The following is a 25356-nucleotide window of genomic DNA, read 5'->3' as shown; positions in this document are numbered from 1 at the left end:
ACTAAACCATGAATATCATTAACCTTCCTCAATGGTTCGTTGCCCAAACAAATGGACATTATCAGTCCCCTATCCTCTGGTATTCCAGGTCATTGCTAACACTCCATACATACTTTTACAGTTTTTTTCTGTCCTATTTTACAGTATCACAATGTATTTCTGGCAGATAGATATTTCTACACAACAATTGTAAATGTATCTGAAAAATTTTGTTTCTTTGACCACTTTAAACATTTGTGTTACTGTACACATTTATAACTTCATTGGCCTTGTGGTTCTCGATATCATTGTTTCTGCAGTTTTTTTATAACAGTATAAGCCTGGAAACTACAATGATTGAGGTCATAATTGAATGTAATGCAGTTTAAAGACACTTGTTTTAAGAGTCATGTATAAAACTTCTTGAGGATTTTATCCCTGAAAGGAGGTAAAAAATTGCTTAATTGCTTGTGTATGCTTTTATCCATCAATCTGTATTAATTAAAAACTTTATATTCTTTCCATGTTATTTATGTAAAGCACAAAATTTCAGCTCACACCTGATAATCATTTCAGCAGTTGTTTCTTTGTTTGTTTCTTTATTTTAATTATCTTTTCTTTTTTAAAACACCATTAATTGAATTTTTTTTAAAGAATAGCTTCAAGGTTCTTTAAAGTGCATTTTGAAACAATTTACTGTTAGATACCAACTAAGTACCAATCATTTAGGACACAATTTGGATACTAGGACATCAATAACAATTGAAGGTGAGACGCTGTAGGTTTTCTGAAATGTACGCTAAGTACAAAGGTTTTCGTTACAATTATTTATCTGAATGTAACCTTTTGAATGTACTTTTACTGCCCATTAACTAGATAACACCAAAATAAGACACCATTAGTTCTAAGACAGATTTGAGTCTATCAAACTGTCTTTATATTAGAGAATTCCACCTGTGTTGGATTTGAACACATAGGGTTCCATCACCGTCCAAAAAAACATGTTCCGTTGAACAGATCCTGTGCTTTATTTTTCAATTAGGTCATGTCACAGTATAGGTCCTGTAGACCAATAAATACCTATCTACAATATATTAGGACTCTCACTGCTTTCTCAGCCTTTTGTTTAACAGTGGTTAACACAGCTAAGAAACCAGCTGTAATCTGTAAATTTACACCAGGTATCCCAACTTGTACATGCTGTATAGCATGTTTCTTCATTTTCCTCGTAAAATTAGCGCTAATATCTTTTTAATTTCTTGAAAGGTGAACTCGGTCTTGGTCAAAGTACATTCACTTATGGTTTTAGGTACATCCTTTAACAATTAGAACCATTAACTGAGACGGAAGGTGTGACTGCAGTTGAAGTCTTATGTGTCATAACACCCTACCTAAAAGTCCAACACGTCTTCATGAAGACATCTTCAAATTTTCAAGTGTTAATTATGTATGTTTCAGAAAGCACAATGTTCCTAAATAACAGTCAAGATGAAACTACTGATGACTAATCAGGGATTCAGCAAAACCTCTCCTTTACCAAACCATGTTGCCCAAAGCATACTTCATTTTTATAAACTAGACATATACATTCAGACGTTCATTATAAAACACATTTGATAGAATCAAACTTGTCCTTTCAACCCCTCGTTTATACAACAACCTGTCAAAGAAGGCCACTGGCTTAGAGTGCAAATACCATTCTAAACAATTCAACCTCTTTTTAAGGCCACTTTTCTCTGTTCCCTAGAGTGACCTTTATAGACAGGTTTGCTAGTACCTGTGTAAATGCCTGAGGAACACAAGGTCTGATACTATTCTAGATTCTATTCTTGAAGGAAACATAATTTGCCTTGATGTACCTTGCCAGAGTAATTAAGTTATATCTTATTTTAAAATTTAGAAAACAGCCAACAGAACTTTGTGAAGAATTTCTCCTACAATAATTAGAGTGAATTGTAAATTCATGACAATATTACAAATGTATAACAATCTCAAGAATAAAACTCAAATGAAATTCAAGTAGGTACTGAAATATCAGTGTTTTTTTCCAAGCCATCCACTGCACTTGAAGACATCAGGTACCACTGAAAAATTCTTTGCACTCCATGATGAAAATGAAAACTATAATTTTTGACTATCTAATGATGAAACATTGAGTAACACATCCTCCAGATATCTGTAATATAATCACCAGGATAAAAGGAAAACCAACATCATTGAAATGGCCTAGGCGCACACAATGTAGGCAAATTATTTTCCATTATGCTCTGATTAAACTCACAAGACTTGTCCAAGGACATGACACAAATCTCATCAAAGTGATTAAACCCTCCAACACTCCCAGACAAAAACTAACCAACGTCCAACCGTTGGTCATTGAAGATTTCAGCGAGAACAAGCCGAGTAAATCTGATTTAGAAACTTTTGATTAAATGAACAAGGACAGTGTTTATTGATGCTGACTTCTTCAATATCCTCAGGAAAATGAGCCGCCGTTTCGGAGTTTCCAGCCAACGTTGACTGGCTCAATATCCGTTAGAAATGAGCAGTCTTATCAAAGGCTAATTCTGCCTTATGCGATGTTGACAGAAATTAAATTTGGCTGCTAATACTTTGATCTGCGAAGATCTGGGCCTTACAGAACACACATTCAGGCTAAAGTGAGAGCACTAACTATTATCGAGAAAATCTGACAAGTTCGTGGTATAAGACCATACTAGATGTGGGTAAATATGAAGCCTTTAATTGACAAATCAATGCTTCTGGTTTACAAGGACAGTGAAGTTAAGTTTGTATTGTTTTTACCATACTAAATGTGGGTAAATATGAGGTCTTTAATTGACAAATCAATGCTTCTGGTTTACAAGGACAGTTAAGTGAAGTTTGTATTGTTTTTACCATACTAAATCTGGGTAAATATGAAGTCTTTAATTGACAAATCGATGCTTCAGGTTTACAAGGACAGTTTAGTGAAGTTTGCATTGTTTTTACCATACTAAATCTGGGTAAATATGAAGTCTTTAATTGACAAATCGATGCTTCAGGTTTACAAGGACAGTTTAGTGAAGTTTGCATTGTTTTTACCATACTAAATGTGGGTAAATATGAAGTCTTTAATTGACAAATCAATACTTCAGGTTTACAAGGACAGTTTAGTGAAGTTTGCATTGTTTTTACCATACTAAATGTGGGTAAATATGAAGTCTTTAATTGACAAATTAATACTTCAGGTTTACGAGGACAGTTTACTGAAGTTTGTATTTTTACCATATGACACATTTCTTTATAAATACTCCATTCTTATAAGCAATCCATACAAATATACTGATGACAGATTAACCAAATATAATAAATATACCACAGAAATGGTTTTATTTCTATTATTCACAACATTCTCTGCATACAGTCATTTAAATTTGACAATGAAGCTTAAAGATATATGTTCACAGACCAGTAATTGATAAAAAAACATTTACAACCAATACTGATTATTGAGGTAGAAAATACTCAGGACACAGCTAATGTCATCAAGAGTGAATTGAGTTCAATATTTGGATGACAAATTTGTCAGAGTTTTTTCCCACAGATATGACAGGGGAATATTTTGGGTGAAAATTGGTGGATTGGGAAGGAAATTTCAAGGAGTAGATTGCAAATCTTACATTTTTTTCAATGGCTGACATATGAAATTGCCTTTATTCAAAATTGGGCCTATTTTCGGCCACCAAAAGCCTTAAAAAAACCCTGTATTAATACTATTTATTTTGAGGAATTTTGTGATGCACAATTATGTTTCAGCTCAATTAAACAGAAAATATTGCGTAAACAAACATGTGTTTTTATGAATATACTTGTCTTCTGTTAATGATGTTGGTGGAGGTGATGATGTTGAATGAATTAATGCAGTAAATATTAGTAAAGGATGATGATGATGATGATGATAATGTTTTTTGGCTAGGGTTTTTATCCTTATTATGTCATTTATGGTAATTTTTGTACATCTCATATATTACTTTACAAAATAGCTACAATATACAATTACTTTTAGCAATATTACTACCAGTCTCAAAATGCTTGCATTAACACGTGACAGTTATCCTGCTGTAAATGTGTTTTTTATTCATGGATATTTAATGTCATGGCGCATCTCACCTAACAATTAAATATACATTTTCTAACATTAATTTCAGGACGAAAATGGAACACCTCTCAACAAATTATAAACTGCATATAAAATGCCGATATATCATATTACATTGCCAATCATAAACCACAAGATCTTCCCTCCTCCATAAAAGCTCTGTTACATCCAACTAAAACCAAAACTCAAAGTGCTGCAGTCTGATAATTAATCTCACTACGTGGAATACATTAACGTCTGTATATCAAACACAGAAAATCTATCGCCTACCAACACAAAAGCATCCGTCCATTTACTGTTGATAGGTGTGACGATGGTTTGATGGAAGTCGGGATCATTTGATTGTGATTCTGATCTTCCTAATACACCATACTCTACATTTGGCTAACATCAGCTATCAATATAGTGCTTTTAGGAAATGTTACCAAAGAGAATGTTGATTTTTAAAACAAAGCTGAATACATCCATACACATCGCGGTGTGTCCTTAGTGTATCAAGTGTGTTATAGCTGTGTGATGAAGCTATAGTAGAATGTTTCCTACACTTTATTAAACAAAGGGGAGTGCTTACTAATGATACTTTGATATTTCACTAACATCTGGACTCTTTTGAACCATAATTCTAACTCTGATTTGAAAACATGAATATGATTAACATCAAAAATTTTACATCGTTTGATTATAAAACTATCAAATCGTAACATTGGAAATGTTTCCAAGAATAAAAAAAGAGAGTTTTTTGAAGAAATATAGAAAAAAATTTAAGCAAAAAGTGTGAGTCCATACTTATTTTCCTCACATCCAAAAATAACAAAAGTTATTTTGAGTATTCTTTTAGCCGTGTTTTGAAAAAAAAAAAAAGGCTTTAAACATTCAATTGCAAGTGTTCGGTCTAAATATAAAAACCACATATTGGGATGTTAATCATGTAGACGTTTCCTGTGCAACAACAATTAAATCATTGAAACTCTTCACCACAAGACTTTAACAGATTTCAAGATAGATGAGACAGATCTGGAAGTGGCCTTATATCCAAATGGAACCCAGAGCAGATTAGACCTACTGAGATATAATGATTGCCCTGAGGTATGGACACTGTAAACATTTGCTAAAATACAGTCATTAGTGAGGTAGAGTTGTTCCCTCACTGGGGTGATCTATACACCCCTGACACAATATTCTCCTGCCCCGACACCCACTTTACATACAGTCAGGTTGCCCTATGGTACCCCTTCCATGAAGATGGAAGATAGAGTGACAGGTTCCAGCCTTAGATAGGCCAAAGATCATATCTATTTCCAGATGTCTATGAAAAAGATTTAATGACATTCACTAAAGCATTGAGGGCATATGTACTTCTGAATTGCTGCTTATATATCCTTACTGATGTCATGTGAATTCAGCACAGACGCAGCATCTTTTTGAATTTGATAGGAGGTGAGTAGCTTGACCCCGCCGAACAGCCAGGAATTTAGATAAATTATCCTTTACAGATTTTGTTGTTTTTCCAAAGAAAACCTGTTTAGGTAGTAAATTTACATGATTATCAAAGATTTCCTAATAAGAAACATTACAGTAGCTACTGTTTAACATACACTGATTATATACATGTATATCACCTGTCATATCTAGCAGACAACAGGGAAAAAAAGTTTATTTACCTCAAATTTTACTACAAGTCATTCTAAAGTTCTGCTACATGGTTCATTTACTGTATTAACAACTATCAATATTTCAATTCTCATGAATTTCATCCTGTAAGTAAGAGACAATTTGGACTGTACAATATGTAAAATCATTTAAAAGCTTTTTTCATTTACCTACATTTCACAAAAAATTTACACTGGTAAAACAACCTAGCCATCCATGATACTAAAATTCCATCATGATATACATGTTTAAAGACTGCTTTTGTTCAATTGATTATCAGTAATTATGAATTTTATTCTTTTCCTCTTTTCTTAGATATTAGACACAAACAAAAGTAACTGATGAACGCTTTCCAAAATAACTTTATTGGACACAAAATTTAAAAAAAGGCAATAATTCCTATTCTAAGGGGATTTTGGCCCTGAATTTGGTACAATGCACATCCTCTTAGTATGACCCATGCATACACCAAATTTCATTATCCTGACTTATAGCTAAATTACAAAGGGCAATAACTCTGTAATGATGGGATTGTGGGCCCTGAATTTGGTTTACTACAGATCTTCTTAGTATGACCCATGTATACACCAAATTTTATTATCCTGACTTATAGCTAAATTACAAAGGGCAATAACTCTGTAATGATGGGATTGTGGGCCCTGAATTTGGTTTACTTCAGATCTTCTTAGTATGACCCATGCATACCCCAAATTTCATTATCCTGACTTATAGCTAAATTACAAAGGGCAATAACTCTGTAATGATGGGATTGTGGGCCCTGATTTGGGATAGCTAAATTACAAAGGGCAATAACTCTGTAATGATGGGATTGTGGGCCCTGATGGGCCCTGAATTTGGTTTACTTCATGTGGGCCCTGATACACCAATTGCATATCCCAAATTTCATTATCCTGACTTATAGCTAAATTACAAAGGGCAATATCTTCTTAGTATGACCCATGCATACCCCAAATTTCATTATCCTGACTTATAGCTAAATTACAAAGGGCAATAACTCTGTAATGATGGGATTGTGGGCCCTGAATTTGGTTTACTACAGATGTTCTTAGTATGACCCATGCATATCCCAAATTTCATTATCCTGACTTATAGCTAAATTACAAAGGGCAATAACTCTGTAATGATGGGATTGTGGGCCCTGAATTTGGTTTACTACAGATCCTCGTAGTATGACCCATGCATACCCCAAATTTCATTATCCTGACTTATAGCTAAATTACAAAGGGCAATAACTCTGTAATGATGGGATTGTGGGCCCTGAATTTGGTTTACTACAGATGTTCTTAGTATGACCCATGCATATCCCAAATTTCATTATCCTGACTTATAGCTAAATTACAAAGGGCAATAACTCTGTAATGATGGGATTGTGGGCCCTGAATTTGGTTTACTACAGATCCTCGTAGTATGACCAATGCATACCCCAAATTTCATTATCCTGACTTATAGCTAAATTACAAAGGGCAATAACTCTGTAATGATGGGATTGTGGGCCCTGAATTTGGTTTACTACAGATCTTCTTAGTATGACCCATGCATACACCAAGTTTCATTATCCTGACTTATAGCTAAATTACAAAGGGCAATAACTCTGTAATGATGGGATTGTGGGCCCTGAATTTGGTTTACTACAGATCTTCTTAATATGACCCATGTATACACCAAGTTTCATTATCCTAGTTGAAATGCAAGTGAAGTTATGCTTGTTGAAGAAAATTGAAACAAATAGCAACATCTCTGTAACTAGAGGTTGCGGGCCCTGAATTTACTTAGCCATGGGCATAGCAATGCTCCAGACACAAAAAAGACAAGTGAGAGGAGGATGAATGTTTAGACAAAGTGCCAACTATATGTTTCCTTGAAAACGTTCAGGGGGCGTCAAAAGATCCAACAATGAATTAATGAATCATTAGTTGATAAATGACATGTATGTATCTCTAAGATAACTGATGTTTCTGAATTACAGAACAAGTGTTTCTCACAATTAAGTAGCCATCAAAACCCCAGTAAAGATACAGACATCTCAATTGTCTTCAATCCTAAGAGATTATTGTATAATTTGTTTTCTTTGATATTAAACAGGTCACGTGTACCAATACATGTCCCAAAGGTGACATCAGAGAAACATCTATTACAAACTCATCAATTTGAAACAAAATAATTATCATCATTTTCTTTTCATGTATACGGGTGCTATAATTCAGAATGATAAGTTTTTGCATACAACCTCCTTAAAAGGATAGCTAGTTCTTTTGAACTAAGCTCTAATTCATGCAGACATGACATTTGTCTAGCAATCTGATGCATGTATTGTTGTAGTTACTCTAAGAAACCAGAGTATTTAATACAACATATGCCTTGCACAATTGTACCAAATTGTATCAATACTGTAATTTGAACAGACAAACTAATATCTGATAACACAATTACTAACTGTGGCATCATATGGTATTAATACAAGCCTTGCACAAAGGCACTTATATAGTAGCTATTGCAGTATTGTAGGCTCCAAGGCTAATCTCTAAATTTTGGAAATATTCTAATAATGTTTTATTTACATTATTTCAAAAATTCAAATTTTTATTTGAAAACATAACAAGAATACAAAAACACAAGTCACCTTGATGACCTTAAGATGTTGATTTTTGACAAAACTATTTTAGATTTGATTTATTTAAATGTACAAGAGTTACATATCAATTTATTACCACAGTTTAACTTTGACATTGTGGCATTTCATATTCCAAGCACGAGCTCTAACAAGTATACATAGCAGTATTGGAAATCAAGGGCATGACTGATTCTAGGTAAGTGTACCTTAATCTTTTCCTACAATAAAATCCTCAAAGAATGCAAGCTTCCCAACAAGATGTTGATAAGAATGATTTTGATTTTCATATTTCCATTTCTTGATAGCAACATCTCCTACCTATAGTGTTTAATAGTAACATATCACAGTTTATTCAGTATTCAAGGACTGAATGTTACCAATTTCATGATTTCTGTTCAGGGTATTGGCAGCTGACATGACTTCACAACATAGGGTTATTTGAAAAGCAGGTTGAAGATTATAGGGAAGTTTTACAGCTGTCATTATGATCTAATTGGAAAGCATTTTGCAATATAAAGTTAGATATGTCTGATGCTGGTTAGCATTCCTGGTGGTTCGGTTGTTGTTTAAACCAGAATTTATTCTTTTTTGAAACTGTGACATTACTTACTAGAGTAACCTTGTTCATATATATATATTCATATTCATATGGTGGGTGTCAAGTAGAATGTGCTTACTCTTCCAGAACTTTTGGTCTGTAATGCTCCCTGTACCTTTGAGTGGGCTCTCTGTGTAAATCTGTCCTTTGTTCATAACTCTCTATTCATTAAATTTGAAAATCTGAATTTAGATTCTGTTGACATGTCAGTATTTTTTTTCATTGTTTCTGAATGGTGATGATATCAAAGAAAGCTGATAACAAGAATGAGATGTTAGACAACACCTAATTACTACACAAATCGTCTTGGGAAGAAGACATGTGATATCCTTTATATCATAGTCAATAAAATTGTGTGTATCTAATCTCCATCAATTAAAGAGCTCCAACACTCTTTCATCAGCCTCAGTGTCAGCTGTCTGCTAATACTGTAAAATATTGGAAGTGAAAGCTTTAATAGATGTTCTTCCTGGTGTTTGATGTGTTAATAAAAAATACAAGAGATAGTAGTCCATTAAACTAGCTGACCACAGAACATCAAGTCCCTGCTACAAATTGTACTCTTAAGGTTCAGGTCAAGACAGTACTATGAAAAAGTAACTGTATATATTTCAATAAAGTAAACAATGCTTGATCCCACTACAGGAACAATGAAGATTTGGAAATAAACCAATAGCCCATTTAATGAGTGTCTCCAAAGCTGCCTCCGTGGATGAGATAAACGTTTGAAGACTCTCACTGATACCCTTATTGAAATTATTTTCTACAACATGCAATATTGTCCAAGTTTATTAGACATTCCTGGCATGCAATTGTCCAATTATGAGGAATTTTAAGATAACAAGATATGGTTTTAATAAAAAGTACATTCTTAATTTGAAGTGTCATAACAACAGAAATGAATTTCAGTTGTACAGTGTATAACAGATAATCTCCAATGCCTTAATTAACATTCCTCACAAAATACTAAAGTTACCGGTACATTGAAAATAAAGGACAATGAGAATGGAGCCATCTTTCAGAGCTGGACATGAAATTAGCTAAACACAATTATACATTCTTCACATTAAAATGTTTCTAAACTAATTAAAAACTATAAAATTCAAATTTAGGTATGATTAAAATATCTTTTTCAAGGTCATTACAGTGTCATAAAAGGGGATCGGGGGAAACTTTATTGATACTACTGCAGGAAAGCACTTCTTTAGAAATAGTGATGATGATATTAAAAAAAAATAAATAAATAAAAAAATCCAAGACAAACACCTGCCAGACATCTTATTTTTCTGATCAGTCTCAAAATTTAAAGGGCTAAACTTGAGGGACTAATGGGAACATTCGGATGAAATTTGAAAAAGATCTATTTCGTTCTTCAAGAAATAACGACGACAATTTTAAATTGTCAAATTCTATGATGTCACCTGTCAGCAATTTTTCTTTTCTGATCAGTTTGTAAAATACAAAAGAACCATGGGGACCATGGGAAACCTGAAGATGAAATTTGAAAAATATCCATTCCATTCTTCAGAAATATTGTTTACAGGAATCGTTTAAAGACTGCTGAGGAACTGATGGGGCTGGATGAACAAAGGACAATACAGATGCTTGGTGATTCAAAAAGTGCATCATGGGATATGAGTGGCCTAAAAACACCTTATCAATTAATAAAACTCTGCAGTTGAACTTCATTAAGTTTGCTTTATTTGAAACTTCAGCTTACACAGCTGTAAAAACAGAGAACTTGTCTGTAAAAAGAGGATTAAGACAAAGCCATATCATTACAGTTGCAGATAAACAATTACCTAAACACTTAAGTGAAGTTGACTTTGTAGACTAAATTAGATATGTTGTGAACACTGAATGATTCTATACTGAAATACAAGTAGCTAGCTAACTTCTACAAAACTAGAAATCAGAGTTCTTTGTTCCAGACACACAGCAAAGTTATTTTAAACCTCACCATTGGGCAGTAACAAATGTTATATCAAATAAAATTTCATGCAAACATTGCCATAACCTTACCTGGTCTGTTGGTGTAATTGCTTGTCTTAAATCAACATGAAAACTACTCAGACTGACAGTAATACTGAAATGGTTGCAGTAATGCTCTGTATAGTGATATAATTCTCAAATCCTTTTGTTTCCTTTAGAGATTGCATTTTGTGAAACTTGATATTAATGTTTTTCCATATACCTGTCACTTGACTTTACACAGGGTTTCAAAAGGTGTAGATTGATGGAAATTATGGGGAAGTTTTCAGTCGTTATACTGATCTCATTGTGAAATATCCCATTTCTTTGTGCGATATGGAGCTGGATGTGTTTGATGTTTGTTAGTTTGCCTGTTGGTTCAGTTGTTGTATACCTTCTTCTCATTTGGCATTGTGACATAACTTACTTGGATTGACCAAGATGTACATGGCTGGTGTCGTCGATGAAGCAGAAGATGCTTACTCCTCTGGAATACCTGGTCTCATTCTCCTTCTTCATTTTCAGGAGTCTCTGTTAAATCTTTCTTTTGTTCATATTTTTCACTAGTTTTATTGAACTTGTGTTTGGATTATGATTATGTTGACATGTTGGTATTTCCTTGTTTTTTTTTTTTTTTTTGTGACATGAAGTGCATAAGACCCTAAAGTACAATATATTGAATACATCAGTGTGTGGCACCTGAACCAAGAAGGGAACAATGTTATTACAGCATGAAATTAAAGATGAAGGTTAATATTCAACAATAAAACAATGACAAGCAACGTTTCTAGTGATGTGTTGCGGAAAGGTGATAAATAGTTTCACTCCTAAAGAAAAATACAAATTGTAATATGAAGCACTTTAGATGAACCAAAGTTCTTCTGGAAATTTCACTAAAAAATATCAATTTAAACTCAACAAATCAAATCATTTTAGGATTCAATTTAATCACAACTTAATTTCTGACATTCAGTAACAGTTCAGGTCATGATGGCAATCATGCCAGCATGAGTATAACAATTTAGCAATGGCACCTTTCACAGCAAATATGAATTCACACAAGGAATGAAAAATAATCATTTGTCATTGCAAAATTTCAAACCATCATAACCCTCATTGTTGAACAAATTCTCATTAAAATTTCAAAGATTTTGAGGAAAAACTCTCTTCAAATACCCTGAAGGCTTGATGTGCATAACCACAAGAGTGCACATTTCTATCATGCTGGTTTTCGATCTTCTGGTGCATGAAATTTTCGATATCAGCCTGAAATTGGGCTCAAATTAGCCAACAGCATGTAGAGTCAAGGTTTCATCAAGATTGCATCAGCAACAAATTCCTGTCTGCTAGCAAGCATTGCCATCATAATAGATTAGTTTTCTGATCCAGCAACAGACAGAACCAAAAATGTTTACACAAATTTGGAAAATTGCCTTCCTAATAAATTACAAAACCTGTTTTACACTAGATTTCAACACTGGTCATTATATCATTCTAATGAAATTTCAGAAACCAAAGAATGTTCTGAAGTTATAAAAGTTCAAAAGCTTTTCTGCAGTGTTTGAAAGTCATGATTTTTCCTTGAACAAATTTGTCACCTGCTCCCTTCTCATAATTGTCACAACTAAAAATATATCCTTTGGTTAATCTGAAAAACAATCTATTAAAATTTCCATAAAGGACTGTACCCTAAGAGGTTACATCACCAGAGACTAGCATAAAGATTATAGTCATATTCTTCAGGTGGAGCCAGATGATGCCCATCCCTTTATATACTGGTCTTATAAATTCATTCCACATCTGATAGGTTTCCAAAGAAGAAAACCAGCTAGATAATATTTTCCACGAGGAAAACTGTCTAGGTAATTCTTTCCCTGGTAGTCTACAATCTTTAGCACACTAAAGTAAGATTTCATTAAATTTCGATTATTGTCAGAGAGCTGCATTAATCATATTTTTTTTTTCTTTTTTAAGTTTTCACTGCTACGTATAAAATGCAGCTTGAATGGCTTTCATAGATCTTGTTGAAAATAAATACTGAAACTTGAATACCGAAACGTTTTTTTTACAGCTTTTAATCTTGGTTTTAATAACTTTTGAAAGATTTGATACTGAGCATCACAAATGTGTATATCATGAAATAAATGATTTTTGAAACTGGAAACTGTCTGTGAGACAAGAGACACGAATATCAAACTTCTCTCAACTCTCAATGTTGTGGAATCATGTTGAATGAACATGCATAAAGAACTAAGTTACAGTGACCTTGAAACATAAACTTATTTAATATAATTCTCCAAACCTTGCTTGTCCTCTTCCATTGTAAAAGTTTGCTTAATCCCTACAGAAAAAAAAATCACTCGAGTGATATGGCATTTAAGTACATGCTGATTTTCCATAAACAGTAAAAGTGACCTTGACCTTTGAACCAACCCTGATCCAGGAAGTCTATAACAAATACTCATTTGACATTGGGTGTAACCGACGTCAGACATTGGTTTAATACCGTTCTTCTCTCCATAAAATGGAGAAGCATCAAAACGTCTAGAAAAGTACTACGTTACCTTGACTTTCCAAACACGGAGTAAGATAATTTTGTTGAATCCATTAGCAACAATATAATATCAATAACAATAATGTAACATGCCGAGAAATAAATCATAAAATTGTATAATATTGCTGTATTAATGTTAGAACTCCAGCTACAAAGATAATACACTCCACTACAGCCTGTGGCTTTTATAATGTTAAGGGGACATAACTCTATTCTCGGAAACTTCATGTGGTAGTATATTTGTATTTTAATGGACTATTTAGAATGCAGTTGCTACTGTATGTAACAACTATATAATCACTGTGAGTAATTCTATGTACCATTTGTGAAGACAATATATACCTTTCTGATGGCAAGCAGATAATATACTTGGTTAGCTGCCGATGCTTTGAAGGAAAATAATGGCATCCTTTCTCTGTTAGCAGATACCCTATCTGTCCTTGGCACAGGAAGAGTAATTAAAATGTCTGTCAATCTATCTTTTTCTTCACCTGCTTGACAGGACCTGTGATTATCGCTTCATTTAGACTTGCAAACTTGAATACTCACAGACAAGCTTTACACAAATGGATGTTACAAAGTTTATCATTGAGTGCCTGAGTAAATGCTACAATCAGTGGAGACGACACATCGAAATGATCAAATCAGAGTTTATCATGTTTGAAATTCACATACAGGTTTCACTGACACTTGTTGCTTGAAGAAAAATTCCTGCATTTTTCTCTTTTTTTTCCCCAAAATATGAGAAAGAAACAAATTTCGGAAGAAGTTATAACTTTGGTGAAAAAGAAAATGTCTGTGAGACATTAATTCCTTTACTGTGTTACTGTGAGTCTATTTTGCATTTATTTAAGCATCCTTTTATATGATGAATTTGTAGAAGTAGAAAAAGGCCTTTGACCCTTGACCATTAGCTGATGACAAAAAAAAAAAAAAAAAGGGACATGCAGATATAAGATTTATTGATACTGGAATATTGAACAGTCGAATTGAGCTAAAATGTTGGGTGTTAAGTAATGATATCTCTGCAGACAAGCCTAGTGAGAAAATTCCTGATTTATAGCACAAGAAACTTCAGACAGAAGTTAGATGTAAAAATATTTCCGATAATACTACCAGTTCAAGGCCAATGTGTTGCAATCAAATAACTTTTAATTGCATCAGCTTGTAGCTGATTGTGGTCATTTTGACTGACAGTCTGATTTCAACCTCAGGACCTTGCATGTCTACTCATTCTCAAGGTCACTGAGGTCATAAAAAGGCAAGAGAAGGCCATTGATCAGACAGCTTATCAAGATGCTTGAGTAATCAATACTTTTCGTTATTGGTATTTCAGCTATGTATGTAACATAAAGATTATATATAAGTAAACAAGAAACTGACTAATGCAATCATTCACAAGAGGTTAAAGGTCAGTGAAGACGTATGTTATATAATGAATTTCAGAACAAAGGATGAACTTGTTTAAGTGTTTTTTCAATGATCAGTTTTAGACATCCTAGAAGGTCAATGACATAAATATATCACTGACCTTTAGAAAATTTGTTACATTTGCCTAATATATTTAAGCGCAGTTAATGAATGTATGAATGGTGAGAGAGTTATGAGAGGTACGTGTATCTATAAAGACTGGCTTCACAATCACAGGAGGATGGTACAGCAAATGACAAATGTCTATTCCTCATTTACCTCGGGATTTATGAACAAAGTCAAGCTATTTTAGAAAAGCAATCAGTCCAAGTCTCTATGATGTGTTACCCAGTTTCCTATAAAAGCAAGAAATTGAAGGTGAAGCATTACTACCACCATGTTATAATGTAATAAAAGATAATTACATACTGTACATGTACTTGCAGTAATAATTGAGAGTTTGATCAATATCAGGATGGCCATGATGTACATTATTGCATCTAAATTTGGAAATTGTTAAATTAGAAAAAAAGCAAAGTTCTTTGGCCATTTAATAGGTAAACAAGATATTGCTGAAGGATACTAATACCCCCGAATGGGTGATTATCCAGGCGCTGTTTTATAGTGTTTGTGATTGATCAGTCCAGTAGAACCTAAGTTATTGAGCAGAACTTTCTGTTTAATAGTGACCTTGACTTTAATTGATATTTTATCTTGAAAAGCAATCTAGTAATAACAGGCACATATCAAGTATTTGCTGTAATGGGAACTGTTTCATAAGTCCCCCAAACTATCCCTTTAGTGGTGAATGATGCTCAGGGAAAGAAGACATGTAGAACAGGCTGGTGTACACCCTAATGTCCCCTAAACTACCCATTCAGTCCTGAATGATGTTCACTAAATACTTCAACATAAGGGAAAGAAGACGTGTAGAACAGGCTGGTGTATACCCTAATGTCCCCTAATGTATACCCTTAAAAATCTCAAACAACAAACTTGACACTGGCAGGGAACCCTGATGTACACCTATAAAAATTAAATTTTTGTACAACTGGAAAATGCACATCATCATTGTGATGCAGATATCATACTACATCTTTACATAAAATTCTCTAAAATCAAAGTTTTGTCAGCCTCCATTTGGTAACGACTCTAGTGACTTTGCTGTCATTTACTCCATCATCTTAGAGAAAGTTCTATAATGTCATTTCTACCCATTCTCATCTCATTGCCATGGTAACAATCTTGCCAAATCATAAAACACCAGTATTATTCCCACAGAGTTGGTTCAAAATCCAACTGATACGACTTAGTTTTAGAGTGACAGAAACCTATACAGCAGAAAACAGAAGAAATACAAAAAATAATGAAGACAAGAAAAAGAATGTGGGTAAATCAATAAGTAATAGTTATAAATAGTTTTGTAAGCCATGTTTTTGCCCTTTCAAAGTTTTTCTGCGATGAAATCCAACTTCTCCAATGCTTTGTAAAAAAACACCCCCAACTAGAAATGATGAAGAAGTCAATGAACATTAATACAAAAAGTTGCTACATTTGTTAGGCATGCTTTGTCAGCAGGAATCACTACATAGTTCACCCTTTTTTCTAAGCCAATCAAATGAAGTTATTACCTTACAGTGCTGTAATGTTAAACTGTTGTGGGGAGTGTTATCAGAAGTCTAGACCAACAATACTCTACTCTAAGGATCTCTGGCACTTAGCAAGAAAAAAAACAAAATTCTTCAAAACAATGCAGGTCAAAAAGAACACATGAAGCTCTCGCAGGACTGCAAAATTAAAATTAGGATACTTCCTCTTCTTTGTGTAGCTGCATTTTGTGATTGAACATATTGCTTGACTAAACCTCTTTTTGGTCTCTAGAGCTCTATTGAGGTTGTAAAGGTTCTGTCCTCACACAAAGACAAACCTAATTCTGTCATTGTCAGTAACTAGGCATGGTGTCATGTTACCTTGTTCTGGTAATGATATTTCGTTGTGATAGCACTATCAAAGTGTCTCTTTGCTGACATGTTGTACCTTTCTAGGACTTTACCTGTTGCAGAATTCGGTAGCCAGAGCTGGACTATTGACTTGATAAAATGGTCCGAAACTTACCTGAATATAATGTTGCCAATTGTTTTTTCTCCATAACTCCAGATACCTTGAAGTCTTCGTTCTAGTACTCCATCAAAAATGTGTTCCCACAAGTAAAGGCCTGTAATGAAAGAAGATTAATGCACAATAAATAGATAATATTTATATTAGGTATGTGTATAAATGGTAACTAATCATGCTCAAGAAATGATATGTTCATTTAAGAAATAAAAAACAGCAATAAAACATTTCTAAAGACCATTACTACTGGTCTAAATATCATTATCATGATCCTACTATAATAAAGTTTCTCATCTGTATGATAAAACCAATTGGTGGGTTTCATTTTGAGTATATGAGATTCCAGCATGTCATGCCCAAACTCTAGTCCTATTAAAGCTCATTATGGAAGATTATTTGAATCTTGATCAATCAGACTCTTAGAAATGCAACCATTTCTGTGACCCTGATTTCTCCTCTCTGAAATGACATGATAAAAAGAGAAAAAAAATGCACTGTCATGTCTGTATGAAATCTACCATCATCAACCACTTGATGTTCTTCTCCCTAGAATTCAGACTGCAACCAAAAAATCCATCACATTTTTGATAAGGTATGTAATAGGATAATGAAGTCAATATGTAGCCTTTGAAAACACAAATATCTTTTTAATCAGAGCTTATACAACACTACTAAACCAAATATTTCAAACAGAGATTTAACTCTGAAACAGCAACCAAAATATAATTTCTTATAAAGAATTTGAGCAGCAATATCAGAAGGAAAGAAACAGCCCAAACAGGTTTTGAGTTCTTATAGAAATTAAGCTGTCAAGAAGTATTTGGATTGCTTTAAGCATTATTGATGTTTCGTTATTTGAATGAACACCAACGGGCAGCAACTGACAACGTATCGACTGGAGCGTGAATCCTCTGGCTCAAAAGCTTAAGATAGTATTGCCAAATCTGTCGGACTGGTCTCAAACTTGTAATATCGCTGGAATGCCGAAATTGGTTTTTAATAATTCTGTCATCTTTTGTTGTACTTTACGATTTGGATTTTGACTCTGGCGTCAACAAAAAGCGGTCGACGCCAAGCTATTGAGTGAACGTCGCAATTTGGTGTTAGCCATCATACTTAATTATTGCCAATATTGAAAATAACACTTTTTCAATCAAACAAATACAATATCAGACACAACTGACCATGTTTTCATAACACAGTTAACTGTGTTGTGCAGTCTATGTGGGTAGTTTATGGTCCCAATTTGCCGAAACAAAAATGTATAAAATGCTTCCGTTTAAAATTACTAATGCTATTATTCATGCAGCATCACAAATTTAAGTTTTGCATTGCTTATCGTGAAGGATTAGGATATCACTGACAGTATGCAGTCAAGTTCTGCATCCATACATCGATGTCTGTACATTAAAATGTACTTTCTATAACTGGCTGATATTTATCACTGTCACTGTATCTTGTGTAGGTGTTGGTAACCATTGGAGAATGAGTTGTTCCTTAAATACAGGAAATTAAAGTGTTACTGATAAACACAATTATAAACCATGCATTCTGATCCTCTTCTTCTTCCTCTTCCTCCTCCTCATTGCCATCATCATCATCATCATCATCATCATCATCATCATCATCATCATCATCATCATCATCATCATCATCATCATTCCTTCTCCTCCTCATCATCATCGTCATCATCCTCGTCATCATCTTGGTCATCGCCATCTTCCTTTTCCTCCTACTCCTCCTCACTGCTATCTCCTCCTTCTCCTCATTGCCATCATCATCATCATCATCATCATCATCATCATCATCAGCATCATCAATATCATCATCATCATCATCATCCTCGTCATTATCTTGGTCATCGTCATCCTGCTCTTCCTCCTCCTCATCATCATCGTCATCATCTTCCTCCTCCTCCCCCTCCTCCTCCTCATCATCATCATGAAAATTGTCTTCTTCATTTACTTCAGTTTAGGTTTTTTAAAGGAAACACTTGATAAGACTTTACAGACTTGTGATATACATGTATTTTATTTCATGAACCTGGCCATTTTATAAGAATCTGAGAGAGCAGTACTACACTAGTAGGACTCAAATCCATAATCATAGAAGGAATCCTGTTTTAATATCCATGTATTTTCACAATATGTCTGTGATGTATAGAACCTCTGACAGCCAATGAAACATTTGTTGTAGGTATAAGTGTTCCTCCAAATGAACTAAGATATCAATCACATCAGAATAGGTCAATTCAGATTGGAAATTTTACCTTATGTCTATAACAAACAACACAGCTAGAATTTTCTAATTATGCAACAACACTCCTGTACAAGGAAAATAAATACATTTCACACAGATTTAGATGTTTGTTGCAGTAGACTTCCTTAATTACTGGAGAACAAGCTAACAAGGGGAGGGGGAGGGGGAACGGTTAATCAGGAATCTATGTAATGGTATATTGATCCCTGTGTTTTTATTTTCTGAAATGATTCAGTTTGTATTTTTTGTAAACATTTCTGATTGCTAATCAACCTACTAAATTTTATAAAAATCATAAGTTAATTGTTTTAATGGCAGATTGTCAGGGAATCAATCAATGTTCTAAATCAAATATGATTCAAGCCTTGAAAATGTCAAAAGACCAGAAATGCAATTAAAGCTGTGATAAGCATTGTGTAGTTTTATCAAGTAATCAAAAGCAGATTAATTTTTGTCATACGATAACATAGTCCGTGGCTGATTAAGTGTGTCCAATGCACAATCCCAGCAAACGCCCTAATGACCTTGATATAAACAGGGACAACAAAACTTTACCACGTGCATAATATTTTTTGACATGCAAGTGGCAGATCTTTCTCCCAATGTACTGTACTGTTTCTATAAGCACATCCATTGCAAATTTGTTTATAACAATTGTCAAGATGTTTACAACATAATTCAAGAATCAACCCAATTGGCTTTTTTTTCATTTGAGTTTGATAATATTACCTTTGAATGTTTCATTACTTTTTCACAAATAGAAATGTTGATATTTAATTTACTCCACAAGACAAGCTTGTATTGCTTAATCATAGTCAAAAAGGATTTTCAATAACAAAGAAAGTCTGTATTTAAGATTTTAATTATATGTTCAGACCCCAGACAGATACATCAGATTGACATGGAGGTAACGTAATCACTGTATCAAATCTCACACCTCTTCATCACTGTCACCCAGTGCTCAATAGTCCTAATTATAAACCGGTAAGTGTTACAAAGAGTACCTAGCTCTTCCCTTACAGGCTGTCCGGAAGTAGGATAACTCAAATATCCCATCTTTATCCTTACAGGCAGAATATAACTAAATGGTACTCTTAGCCTGTCCTTACATGATATGTAAGTCCACTATCTCACACTGACCAAACCACAGGCCGTATTGTAACTTGAAGTACCCTAATTCTGCCCTTACACTGAGTGCTGTAACTCTAAGTACCCTAACTCTGCCCTTACACTGAGGCAGTACTGTACCTCTAAGTACCCTAACTCTGCCCTTACACTCAGTACTGTAACTCAAGTTACCCTAACTCTGCCCTTACACTGAGTACTGTAACTAAGTACCCTAACTCTGCCCTTACACTGAGTACTGTAACTCAAGATACCCTAACTCTGCCCTTACACTGAGTACTGTAACTCTAAGTACCCTAACTCTGCCCTTACACCGAGTACTGTAACTCTAAGTACCCTAACTCTGCCCTTACACTGAGTACTGTAACTCTAAGTACCCTAACTCTGCCCTTACACTGAGGCTGTACTGTAACTCTAAGTACCCTAATTCTGCCCTTACACTGAGTACTATAACTCTAAGTACCCTAACTCTGCCCTTACACTGAGTACTGTAACTCTAAGTACCCTAACTCTGCCCTTACACTGAGGCTGTACTGTAACTCTAAGTACCCTAATTCTGCCCTTACACTGAGTACTATAACTCTAAGTACCCTAACTCTGCCCTTACACTGAGTACTGTAACTCTAAGTACCCTAACTTTGACCTTAAACTGAGGCTGTACCATAACTCTAAGTTCCCTAACTCTGCCTTTACACTGAGTACTGTAACTCAAGATACCCTAACTCTGCCCTTACACTGAGTACTGTAACTCTAAGTACCCTAACTCTGCCCTTACACTGAGGCAGTACTGTACCTCTGAGTACCCTAACTCTGCCCTTACACTGAGTACTGTAACTCTAAGTTCCCTAACTCTGCCCTTACACTGAGTACTGTAACTCTAAGTACCCTAATTCTGCCCTTACACTGAGTACTGTAACTCTAAGTTCCCTAACTCTGCCCTTAAACTGAGGATGTACTGTAACTCTAAGTACCCTAACTCTGCCCTTACACTGAGTACTGTAACTCTAAGTACCCTAACTCTGCCCTTACACTGAGTACTGTAACTCTAAGTTCCCTAACTCTGCCCTTAAACTGAGGATGTACCGTAACTCTAAGCACCCTAACTACTGCCCTTACACTGAGGCAGTAATGTAACTTGCAATACCCTGAGGCTGTGTAACTACCGCAGCCTAACTCTATCATTACATTGAGGCAGTGTAACTACCATAGCCTAACTCTACCATTACACTGAGGCTGTGTAACTACCAAAGCCTAACTCTGCCATTACACTGAGGCTGTGTAACTACTAAAGCCTAACTCTACCATTACATTGAGGCTGTGTGACTACTAAAGCCTAACTCTACCATTACATTGAGGCTGTGTGACTACTGTTGCCTAACTTTGCCATTATATTGAGGCTGTGTAACTCTACAGTGAGGCAGTGCAATAACTTGAAGTACCCTAACTCTGCTCTTACCCTAACTCTGCTGTACCTAACCTTTGCTAAACTACAGGCAGTGTTACTTGAGAACTCTATCTCTGCCCTTACAGCCTGGCAGAGTAACTCCAGCACCCTAATCCTGCCCTCAACTCCAGTACCCTAATCTTGCCCTCAACTCCAGTATCCTAATCTTGCCCACAACTCCAGCACCCTAATCCTGCCCACAACTCCAGCACCCTAATCTTGCCCTCAACTCCAGTGCCCTAACTATGCCCTTATCAGCACATGTAACTCCAGAACCCATAATTTGTCTGTACAGGGAGCTTTAAACTCCAATATTCTAACTTTGATATTGCAGGTAGGATAAATCAATTACTCCTCCAATATTCACAACAAGTTTCTGGAACTATTAAAAGTGCCTAACTTTAAAGGAATAGAAAACAGAACCATCCATATAAAAGATTATTATAAAAGTTGGAATCAACCCAAAATCTAGAACTGAGAACAGAATTAGCTCTGACTCTGTTGGACTTTATAGGCATGACGAACAGAATATACTGACACATATCAAATGGAGAATTATATTCAGTCATATTGTCGTAAATTGCCTTAACGAACGTCAAATAGAATTTGATATCCATACATATATACATGTAGCACATGCTATACAAACCTAACTATAGAGTGGAATATCAGAGTACTGGTGCGATCTGTTGATTGAGTTGGATGGAGGTTCACAATACAATGGAACACAGGCATACCATTCATCTCAATTATTGAAAACGTCTCCAATCACGATGCCGGAATAAGACCGAAATTGGGATAATGAAGTAAAAAATAGAGACTACAACTAGTGCTTAAAGCAGTCGGTGTTTTTTGTAGTAGTTGTAAGAATGAACATAAACTTTGCGGTGACGTTATTAATCACGAAGCTTGGGGGGATAACCGTGCCTAGCATGATTGAACCCAGTACTGTTCATCTTGGACAAATGGTTAAAAATGCATGACTTCATTACATGGTAGACCTAAAATTTGTGTAGTGAACATAAAAATGTGTTTTAATATGTGCAAAGAAGAACACATATTGGAGACTCTTTTTAGTAAGTTAAGAGTATTTGAGATCTTGATTCGTGTTTTATTTTCTCTGACAGATATAATAAGCATTATATACAAAGTCATGATTAGCCCACGGGGTGAATAAGTAACCTCTGACAGAGACGGAGAGAGAGATAGGCTTATTGCAGAACAACCTTAGGGCATGTAGCATATGTTGACATTTTAACTGAAACTTCTATAGATATGGGTGCTTTAACTGGGCTTACCCTGCAAGCAAGCAAGTGCTTTGAGTGTGATAAAACAGTCCACTTTATAGTAAACCACAGAACACAGCTCCAAAATAACAGAGATATGGCATCTAGGATGAATACAGAGTTGCCTTCCTGTATGTGTTAGCTTTGAAAATTATATGGTTCATCAAATTGGAAACTAATCTCTTATGATTATTGGAAGTATACCTTTGAAACTAAAGTGAAATGTAGTTTTGACACTTAAATATTGAGTCTGAACAGCATACCATAACATACAATTCTACACTAGATTTCAGGTTATCCCAGCTATAGTAATTCATGTTTATGTTGTGTTAAAGGCAAAAAAGCCACAATATTTATTGAAAAGCTAAACTGCATGCAAAAATGCCTTCTCTCCAATTTTATTAGTTTGTTCAACGTTAACTGAGAAGGCAATTGTTTCATTGGTTGCTTTTTTAAGACAATTGGTATTTAAATGGTTTGAAATTTGATAACATGCTAAAATTTAAGCACACCAAAGTAACAGTATTTTCTGGAAGGTGGTTTTCACTTTCAGCTTCAACTGATATCCTAAAATGGTAAAGTTAAAAAGTGACTGGTATATGTGATGAACTATTCATTTTACTGCTTGCACTAGGGGTTCGAGATGTTATCTACACACAATCATCATAAAACACCACAGAGATGTAAAACTATAGCACATTTGGCTTACATCTGAGATGCTCCTACACCTTATGACATAAAAGAGTTTGCCAAGCTAACATTACTTGAAACTGTTCCAGGAAATTCTTCTCAAGTATGTCCTTCAGCTGTAACATCACCTCATAATGTACCAAGATCAAGGACAGCCCCCAACTTCCATTTAAGTTAGTTTCCGACTTCCTTGTCATATCATCACACAATGTTAACTAGCATTAATTGCTAGATCTGCACTGGTGTTTTATTCTATCACGGATGATGTCTGCACTCCTCTGGACAGCGGTGATGAGAATGGATTACCAAACGCAATGCTTAATAGAAATGCTTCTATTGTTTCACGATCAATTTCCAAATCTTCATTCTATTTTGGTTAAACGACTGGCTAGAACAGCAGCTCATTCATCTTCAATAGAATCTTTAATATCTTAATGTTGTTAATCAGTAAAACAAAAATCTACTGTGAATTTTTGTGGGGAGTTTATTTTCATAAAATTTGTGGATACTCTAAATCCTTGAAATCATTTATCCTCAAAAAGATACTAGAGGATTTTGTAAGCAAGATTTTAACCATGAAATCAATTAAGTGTCAACAAATAAGTAGATTTTTGAAACAAGAGGCCCAATGGCCTTAACAGTCACCTGAGTTACATTTTTGTAACATATCATATAAATGGTTTTGTTAAAAAAGTAAGATAACTTTAACTACATTGTACACATAATGCAAATGTAAATTGTGCAAAACATAAACTGCTGTCCCATGCTAAGGCTTTTGATCAGTGTGAATCAAAAGAAACTAAACTCAAAAACTGAATTTTCCTATATAAAATCTTCTATCCATGAACAGTAGAACATCTTTGAAATTTAAGTCACGTTTACTCATCAGCCCCTGGGGGTCAGCTAAAGTCAGTATGTGCATCTCATCAAACTGTCAGCTTATACTGATAATTCTGACCAAGTCTGAACTATTTCTGGTAAAAATAAACAAATTATGTTAAAACTTTTCCTCCTCCTAAGGGGAAAATATGAGACCCTGAGGTTATGAAATTTACAATTTTGGTTAAGCCTCTGAAGGCCTTTCTAACCATGAAGAGAATTTGAAGTTTCAATCAATTTGACCGTTTCTGGCCCTGTTCCTCAGGCCCCTTGGGGTTGGGGATCATATCATTTACTTGTTTGGTGCCTTTAACCATGAAAGGTTTTGTATAATTACATTGAAATTGGTTCAGGAGTTTTCAAGATGAAGTAGAAAAAGTTAACAGTTTACGATGCACAACACCAAACAAAAGCAGATTGAAATAGGACACCATGAGACTTTGTCTTAACTGAACTAAACACCACGAAATTTGAGTGCCATTAAAACATATGACTTTTAACAGTATTTCAATGCGACTGTCAAATTTCCTTACCAACATTAAGATTAGCTCTCTACCTTTAATACCCCTACTGTTTATTTATTGTAGCAATGTCTGGGTTTGATGATCTCATGTTTACGGCTC

The 25356-nt window shown here is 34.7% G+C and overlaps 1 protein-coding gene across 1 annotated transcript in view; it reads right to left on the bottom strand.

Annotated features, from left to right (window-relative positions):
* Positions 1-25356, bottom strand: part of LOC132556494 (ribitol-5-phosphate xylosyltransferase 1-like) — a 117015-nt gene that overhangs the window by 11964 nt on the left and 79695 nt on the right. The window contains exon 3 of the mRNA XM_060220903.1: positions 17051-17150. Within this exon, the coding sequence (XP_060076886.1) occupies positions 17051-17150 (100 nt within the window). The remainder of the gene's footprint in view (positions 1-17050; positions 17151-25356) is intronic.

Source organism: Ylistrum balloti, unplaced genomic scaffold, assembly GCF_031769215.1.
Source record: "Ylistrum balloti isolate Yb309-2 unplaced genomic scaffold, AGI_CSIRO_Ybal_v1 Utg370572, whole genome shotgun sequence".
NCBI classification, from domain to species: domain Eukaryota; kingdom Metazoa; phylum Mollusca; class Bivalvia; order Pectinida; family Pectinidae; genus Ylistrum; species Ylistrum balloti.
This window is presented reverse-complemented; position numbering and strand designations above follow the sequence as displayed.